Source organism: Salmo salar, chromosome ssa17 (genome assembly GCF_905237065.1).
Source record: "Salmo salar chromosome ssa17, Ssal_v3.1, whole genome shotgun sequence".
Lineage (NCBI taxonomy): Eukaryota > Metazoa > Chordata > Actinopteri > Salmoniformes > Salmonidae > Salmo > Salmo salar.
This window is the reverse complement of record NC_059458.1, coordinates 23,406,398-23,415,565: the sequence shown is the minus strand read 5'-3', so window position 1 is coordinate 23,415,565 and position 9,168 is coordinate 23,406,398. Positions and strand designations below refer to the sequence as shown.

The 9,168-nt window shown below is 43.9% G+C and overlaps 1 protein-coding gene across 1 annotated transcript; it reads right to left on the bottom strand.

Annotated features, from left to right (window-relative positions):
- Positions 1-565: 565 nt before the first annotated feature.
- On the bottom strand, positions 566-5,605 carry sap18 (Histone deacetylase complex subunit SAP18). The gene is given in 4 exon segments (NM_001279001.1): positions 566-988; positions 4,147-4,269; positions 5,075-5,184; positions 5,446-5,605. Coding segments are annotated over 4 exon segments (471 nt in total). The 5' UTR covers positions 5,518-5,605; the 3' UTR covers positions 566-822.
- Positions 5,606-9,168: the final 3,563 nt, after the last annotated feature.

The window sequence follows — 9,168 nt, the reverse complement described above, 5'->3', positions numbered from 1 at the left end:
ACTGATATGTCTATAAGGTCTCTCCTAAGTGAAGTATAAGAGACATCTATCAATAGAAAACATCGGATTCAATAACTGGATCCAGGCCAGATGAGCAGATGGCAGAGGGGTTCCCTGGCCTAGATGACCGTACAGGTTTGGTTCTGCAGGACCACACGGATCCATCACATCTGTGATGCGCTCGCCAGCCCTGATGTTCGTCCTCATTACTGCTGGATTCCAGAAATAAGAGGTCTAGTGATCACCATGCCAACAGCTTTATTACATCACTCTTCACATGGAGACAAAAAAAATATATAGTACATTAGGGATGAACAAAAAACATTCCAAGAGAAGCCTTTGGAAACAGATGAGCTGGGATGAAAGGAAACAAGGCCCCAGTTGGCTTCCTCTGTTCTAGTGGGAAGGGGTCTAGACTGGGTTACCAGTGTGTATTAATGCTGCCCCCTATAGGAAACATTATGACATTGCAACAACCCCAACTACACCAGACCACAGGCATCACGCAAACACTCTTTCTGCTGGTATTATTATAAAAAGGAATGACAGAAAATGTTTTTTTTTTGTAAGACGGCAACTTTATTTCACATTATCCAAGATGGGAGACAAAAGGGTAAAAAAGTAACATACATGTCTGCTAAATATGATCTATCAGAAGATAAAAAGGCCCAAAAGAAAGCATGTATGTGGGGGACAGTCAAATCTGAAGGATGGCCCTATTGAAAGTCACGGTAGTCTCTGGAGAGATGGTAAGAGTCAGTGTGATCAGAAAGGCTTTATGTATGTTTAGAGGTGGGTTTGGGTTTTGTGATATTCTTATGTTCAGAAGGGCCTCCCCATGCCCATGCGTGGGTTAAGTGGGGGGGCTCTGTTGGGTGGTGTGATGGCTATGTCCAGGTAGTCTCCTATCTGGAAGCGCTGTGACTGTAGCGTCATGGAGTCATTTTCCCCCTTCCTGCCTGACATAGTGTTGCCGATGTCTTTCACTCTGTAACCATAGAGACCGTGGGTGAGACAACAGTATTCATAATGACATCATCCAATCAAATAACTGAGGCCATGTTTAAATACTTTTAAAAAGGCTAACACTAACACAGCCGATTTACCATATCCACTTACCGCCAAGCTCTTGATTTAAGGTAGAGTCAGCAATGCACAAAGCAAACAGCAATGTCAGGCGACATCCACAACAACTACAGAGCATTCGGAAAGCATTCAGACGCATTGACATTCTCCACATTTTGTTATGTTACAGCCTTATTCTAAAATGTATTAAATTATTTTTTTCCCTCAATCTACACAAAATACCCCATAATGACAAAGCGAAAACAGGTTTTTAAATTTGTGCTAATTTATAAAAAATACCTTATTTACATAAGTACTCAGACGATTTGCTTTGAGCCTTGAAATTGAGCTCAGGTGCATCATGTTCCTATTGATCATCCTTGAGATGTTTCTACAACTTGATTGGAGTCCACCTGTGGTAAAATCAATTGATTGGACATGATTTGGAAAGGCACACACCTGTCTATATAAAAAGGTCCCACAGTTGACAGTGCATGTCAGAGCAAAAACTAAACCAGGTCGAAAGGAATCGTCCGTAGAGCTCCGAGACAGGATTGTGTCGAGGCACAGATCTGGGGAAGGGTACCAAACATTTCTGCAGCATTGAAGATAGCCAAGAACACAGTGGCCTCCATCATTCTTAAATGAAAGAAGTTTGGAACCACCAAGACTCTTCCTACAGCTGGCATCCCGGCCAAACTGAGCAATTGGGGGAGAAGTGCCTTGGTTAGGGAGGTGACCAAGAACCTGACGGTCACTGACAAAGCTCCAGAGTTCCTCTGTGGAGATGGGAGAACCTTCCAGAAAAACAACCATCTCTGCAGCACTCCACCAATCAGGCCTTTATGGTAGAGTGGCCAGACGGAAGCCACCACTCAGTAAAAAGCACATGACAGTCCGCTTGGAGTTTGCCAAAAGGCACCTAAAGGACTATCAGACCATGAGAAACAAGATTCTCTGGTCTGATTAAACCAAGATTAAATTCTTTGGCCTGAATACCAAGCCTCATATCTGGAGGAAAGCTGGCACCATCCCTACGGTAAAGCATGGTGGCATCATGCTGTGGGGCTGTTTTTCAGCAGCAGGGACTGGGAGACTTGTCAGGATTAAGGGAAAGTTGAACGGAGCAAAGTATAGAGAGATCATTGATGAAAACCTGCGCCTCAGGACCTCAGACTGGGGCGAAGGGTCACCTTCCAAAAGGACAACGACCCTAAGCACACAGCCAAGACAATGCAGGAGTGACTTCTGGACAAGTCTCAATGTCGTTGTGTGGCCCAGCCAGATTCCGGACTTGAACCTGAACGAACATCTCTGGAGAGACCTGAAAATGGCTGTGCAGTGATGCTCCCATCCAACCCGACAGAGCTTGAGAGGATCTGCAGAGAAGAATGGGAGAAACTCCCCAAATACAGGTGTGCCAAGCTTGTAGCGTCATACCCAAGAAGACTTGATGCTGTAATCGCTGCCAAAGGTGCTTCAACAAAGTACTGAGTAAAGGGTCTGAATACTTCTGTAAAGTATGTATACATTTTTGTTTTATCATTATGGGATGTGTAGAATGAGGGGGGAAACAATTGAATCCATTTTAGAATAAGTCTAATGCAGCAGCGTGAAGTGCACCTACGCAGATATTTGCCAGTGCAACGTCTTGCATTGCACTCATCTGAAAAACCTGCGGTTCATCCTGCTGCTCGTGGCAACATGTCGCTGAGTCTCTCTTTAATTAAGTCAGGTGTGTTACGGGGTTTCCATTAGCCAGCTAATGCCAGCTTTTAGCCAGAAAAAAAATGAAGCCAATAAATAAAAATGTTGCCAGCAAAAATTAAAATCCAGTTGCAAAATATTGCTTTTTAATCATTGATGGAAATACCAGTGGATGGAAATACATTTGACTGCCATGCTTATCGGTCTATAGGTTCATTTGAATCATTTAGTGGAATTCAAATTGTCCGAGACAGTATTTTTGTTATTCATCGTATATCTTATTTATCCAATACAACCATCACATGCATACACAGCCTATTTTAAGTGTGATTTCTCCTGCAGCTCCTCAATTGGTAACTGCTGGAGTAAAACATGTGATTTTAGCAGCCCATTCAATGCACAACAATTTCTAAATGCAATCGTGTGGTCAAAACAGTTTGGTACACGATTAAAAAAAGAGCTACTATTTTTATTTTTCAACTGGTAATTGAAGCTTGCCTCCCATTCAAGTCCAGGTCAACAGGTTATCAGCACATCACCCACCACTTTACAGTGTGAGCTGGAGACACTATGCATTTGTTTTTTTTTAAATACTTAATTGTTTGAAACCTGAATATTTTATTTAATATTATGAGACATGTCTTACCTTGCTTCAAAGTAGCCTATAGGCAAAATCCGACCATGGAAACATGGAGGCAATTATTTTATATAGACTTCAAAAGGCAGCGCATGAGTATCATGTTTGGGGAAACTTACAATTTATCCCACCATTTCTACCATTCTGCCCGCTAGTTATATTTTCAGATACTCATTCTCGCGGACCAGTTTCATTTCATAATGTTTTTGTTTCTCAAAATCATTGAAGTGGTTAATCTAAAAATCTCAATTAAAATGTTATTGAATTTAAAAGTCTACTAACACGAGATCACCAGCCTCTGCCATATGGACACATTTTCAAATCTTCCCGGTCAATGTCCGGCGCCACATTTTCCTAACAGAAACCCTGGTGTGTTAGTACTGGGCTGGAACAAAACCGTGCACACCCTGTGTCCAAGATTATAGCGTGACTTGAATCTACAACAGCCCAGTTGCCCGTAGACCCAATGAAATGACATTGCCACGAGCAGCACCACAGATATTGAGATGAGCAAGATGCAAGACTTCGCTCTCACACAGTATCTGCAGATGTGAATGGGTTCGCTTCACGCTGTTATAGCATGATAGCCACGGGACCAAAACAGTAGAGAAGTTGAGACTTGCGCTTCAACGCTCTTAGTAGTTGCTGAAATTGACCCACTACGCTGTCTACTTTGTGCCTCTACGTCATATCACTGACTCTACCTTTAAGCTAGGGCCGTAGAGTAGTCTACTAACCTGTAGCCATTTCTTTTGGGCTCAGGATAAACGATGGCGAAACCAAAGTGTGTTCCTTTCTTCCGAGCTTCAGGGTACACCTCCTTCACTAGGCTGGTCAGCTCCTTTAGCGAGGCATCCATCCTTCAGGAGAAAGACATATCACCACAATAATCAAAACTATGTAGCCATGGTTCCCTGTAATACACACAACACTATCATCAGTGCTCGACTTGGGCAGAGTGCCAGTGCCACATTTTTTACTCCTTGAGTTCATGCACTTCTTATAGAATATTAGCTCAAAAGTATTGTGGCACGCCTAAATACAAACAGTACCGGCACCCAAAATGAGTACTGGTGTTGTGCCGAGAATTCCCCCCCTTCGCGTTCTTCATTGCTGCGACTTGTTTACTTGTTTGCTAGTTGAGATTTCTGCTCTTCACTCCATTGTCAGCTTAGCCTACATTTCACTGATCTTAGTAGCAGAAAGCAGTGCCCACCCCTGGGCTCCGTTCCGCCCCCAGCAAGATGCCGCCCTGGGCGACTGCCCATGTCGCCTGTACCTAAATCCGCTACTGATTTTGTATTAGTCTAAATAAATCTTTGCCAAAATTCGTCATCTCTCTCATGTCTTATTCAACTAGTATTTTTGGAAGTGTAAGGATAATAATTCAGCCATAGTTGTTCTGAAATGCTTATTGCTTGCCAACATTTCACTCCCACCTTTGTTTAATATAACACTAATTATTCATTTCGGTTGCCTATCCTGACGTGAAGTTTATTCTATAGAAAGTATTTGACTATTTGAAATGTTTACCTTGTCAGCTCGGGGATTCGATCTAGCTACCTTTCGGTTACTGGCGCAACGTTCTAACCACTAGGCTACCTGCAACCCCTGCACCTAGGGTCACATGACCCTAGGTGTAGCCAACCATTTAGATATTCTTACCATGTGTAGATTTGCAGCTCACTTGAAGGGACTTGTCCTCGTGCGAATTCGTCCCCTCTGTGATGCCTGCCACCGTTGGTCGTAAATACCCGCAGCAGAAGAGGACAAGTCTATAGACACACAAACAGTTAGCTAACTGGTTAGACAGGCACGTGGCTAGTCTCCTAGAAAATGTGGTATCAGGAAAAAAGATGAAATGCCCGTATAGCCGCTTACAGAACTACAAACAATTAGTTTCGTTTGAACTGGGAGTCACTTGCACAGTTCAAGCAATGCAGCTGCGTTTGCTAGCACAGCAGGCTCGTTAATGCTAGCTACGTTAGCGAATTGCTTTCTCACAAACCAAGCGAAGATAAAGTGCTTATAGCTACCTTTTCTCGGTCGATAGGCTTTTCAGGGATTTTTCGAATCTCTTCTTGTGTGATTCTTGACTCAAGAGCCATTTTAGGGAGTAAATAAGTTAATTAATTGACGTTGTTGGTCACAGCAGAAGATTTGCAAACACCGTGCCAAATAGTTGTTTCCGTTTCCGCTTTCCCAGCATGATGACGTAGAAAAGGTGCGCAAAAACTTTATGAAACTTTAACGATTGCCGTATAAAAAACATATAGGAATAGATTGCAGTTAGCTTGATTTTACAAAAAAATAATTTATAAACATCTAATCTCTCGAGTCCGATAACAGATAATTAAAGATAGTTCTCAATTAATTATTGTATTTCTGGTTTCGTCCCAACAGGTGGCGGTAGACAATGATAGCCATTCTTATGTTCATTGCTATTCGGAATCCTTGGAAGGTCCACACTCTAAATCCTAACCCTTTAATTTTGTATTTTTATTGAACCTTTATTTAACTAGGCAAGTCAGTTAAGAACAAATTATTATTTACAATGACGGCCTACCCTGGCCAAACCCTATCGCCGGACAACACTGGGCCAAATGTGCGCCGCCCTATGGAACTCCCAATCACGGCCAGTTGTGATACAGCCTGTAATCAAACCAGAGTCTCTAGTGACGCCTCTAGCACTGAGATGCAGTGCCTGAGACGGCTGCGGCACTCGGGAACCTTAACCCCTACCCTTACCTTTACCCTAACCATAACCGTAATAGCCTTGGTTTCATGCATGTTAACATTAGAAGCCTCCTCCCTAAGTTTGTTTTATTCACTGCTTTAGCACACTCTGCCAACCCAGATGTCCTAGCCGTGTCTGAATCCTGGCTTAGGAAGACCACCAAAAACTCTGAAATCTCCATCCTAACTACAACATTTTCAGACAAGATAGAACGGCCAAAGGGGGCGGTGTTAGCCTGCAAAGTTCTGTCCTACTATCAAGGTCTGTACCCAAACAATTTGAACTTCACTTTTAAAAATCCACCCCTCTAAAAACAAGTCTCTCACCGTTGCCGCCTGCTATAGACCACCCTCTGCCCCCAGCTGTGCTCTGGACACCATATGTGAACTGATTGCCCCCCATCTATCTTCAGAGCTTGTGCTGCTAGGTGACCTAAACTGGGACATGCTTAACACCCCAGCCATCCTACAATCTAAACTCGATGCCCTCAATCTCACACAAATTATCAATGAACCTACCAGGTACCACCCCAAAGCCGTAAACACGGGCACCCTCATAGATATCATCCTAGCCAACTTGCCCTCTAAATACACCACTGTTGTTTTCAACCAAGATCTCAGCGATCACTGCCTCATTGCCTGCATCCGTAATGGGTCAGCGGTCAAACGACCTCCACTCATCACTGTCAAACGCTCCCTGGAACACTTCAGCGAGCAGGCCTTTCTAATCAATCTTGCCCGGGTATCCTGGAAGGATATTGACCTCATCCCGTCAGTAGAGGATGCCTGGTATTTTTTTTAAATGCCTTCCTCACCATCTTAAATAAGCATGCCCCAATCAAGAAATGTAGAACCAGGAACAGATATAGCCCTTGGTTCTCTCCAGACCTGACTGCCCTTAACCAACACAAAAACATCCTGTGGCGTTCTGCATTAGCATCGAACAGCCCCCATGATATGCAGCTTTTCAGGGAAGTTAGAAACCAATATACACAGGCAGTTAGAAAAGCCAAGGCTAGCTTTTTCAAGCAGAAATTTGCTTCCTACAACACAAACTCAAAAAAGTTCTGGGACACTAAAGTCCATGGAGAATAAGAACACCTCCTCACAGCTGCCCACTGCACTGAGGATAGGAAACTCTGTCATCACCGATAAATCCACTATAGTTGAGAATTTCAATAAGCAATTTTCTACGGCTGGCCATACTTTCCACTGGGCTACCCCTACCCCGGTCAATAGCACTGCACCCCCCACAGCTACTCACCCAAGCCTTCCCCATTTCTCCTTCTCCCAAATCCAGTCAGCTGATGTTCTGAAAGAGCTGCAAATCTGGACCCCTACAAATCAGCCGGGCTAGACAATATGGACCCTTTCTTTATAAAATTATCTGCCGAAATTGTTGCAACCCCTATTACTAGCCTGTTCAACCTTTCTTTCGTGTCTGAGATTCCCAAAGATTGGAAAGCAGCTGCAGTCATCCCCCTCTTCAAAGGGGGGGACACTCTTGACCCAAACTGTTCCTAAACGATATCTTAACCGCCATCATTAAGAAACAATACTGTGCAGCCGTATTCATTGACCTGGTCAAGGCTTTTGACTCTGTCAATCACCACATCCTCACCGGCAGACTCAATAGTCTTGGTTTCTCAAATGATTGCCTCGCCTGGTTCACCAACTACTTCTCTGATAGAGTTCAGTGTGTCAAATTGGAGGGCCTGTTGTCCGGACCTATGGCAGTCTCTATGGGGGTGCCACAGTGTTCAATTCTCGGGCCGACTCTCTTCTCTGTATACATCAATGATGTCGCTCTTGCGGCTGGTGAGTCTCTGATTCACCTCTACGCAGACGACACCATTCTGTATACTTCTGGCCCTTCTTTGGACACTGTGTTAGCAACCCTCCAGACGAGCTTCAATGCCATACAACTCTCCTTCCGTGGCCTCCAACTGCTCTTAAATACAAGTAAAACTAAATGCATGCTCTTCAACTCATCGCTGCCCGCACCTGCCCGCCCGTCCAGCATCACTACTCTGGACGGTTCTGACTTAGAATATGTGGACAACTACGAATATCTAGGTGTCTGGTTAGACTGTAAACTCTCCTTCCAGACTCACATCAAACATCTCCAATCCAAAGTTAAATCTAGAATTGGCTTCCTATTTCGCAACAAAGCGTCCTTCACTCATGCTGCCAAACATACCCTCGTAAAACTGACCATCCTACCGATCCTCGACTTCAGCGACGTAATTTACAAAATAGCCTCCAATACCCTACTCAATAAATTGGATGCAGTCTATCACAGTGCCATCCATTTTGTCACCAAAGCCCCATATACTACCCACCACTGTGACCTGTACGCTCTCGTTGGCTGGCCCTCGCTTCATACTCATCGCCAAACCCACTGGCTCCAGGTCATCTAAAAGACCCTGCTAGGTAAAGTTCCCCCTTATCTCAGCTCGCTGGTCACCATAGCAGCACCCACCTGTAGCACGTGCTCCAGCAGGCATATCTCACTGGTCACCCCCAAAGCCAATTCCTCCTTCGGCCGCCTCCCCTTCCAGTTCTCTGCTGCCAATGACTGGAACGAACTACAAAAATCTCTAAAACTGGAAACACTTATCTCCCTCACTAGCTTTAAGCACCAGCTGTCAGAGCAGCTCACAGATTACTGCACCTGTACATAGCCTGTACATAGCCTATCTATAATTTACCCAAACAACTACCCCTTCCCCTACTGTTTGTACTTTGCACTTTCTTCCACTGCAAATCTACCATTCCAGTGTTTTAATTGCTATATTGTATTTACTTCACCACCATGGCCTTTTTTGCCTTTACCTCCCTTATCTCATTATTGACTGTATGTTTGTTTTACTCCATGTGTAACTCTGTGTTGTTGTATGTGTCAAACTGCTTTGCTTTATCTTGGCCAGGTCGCAATTGTAAATGAGAACTTGTTCTCAACTTGCCTACCTGGTTAAATAAAGGTAAAGAAAAAAAAAACATATCCTGTACCTAACCTTAAC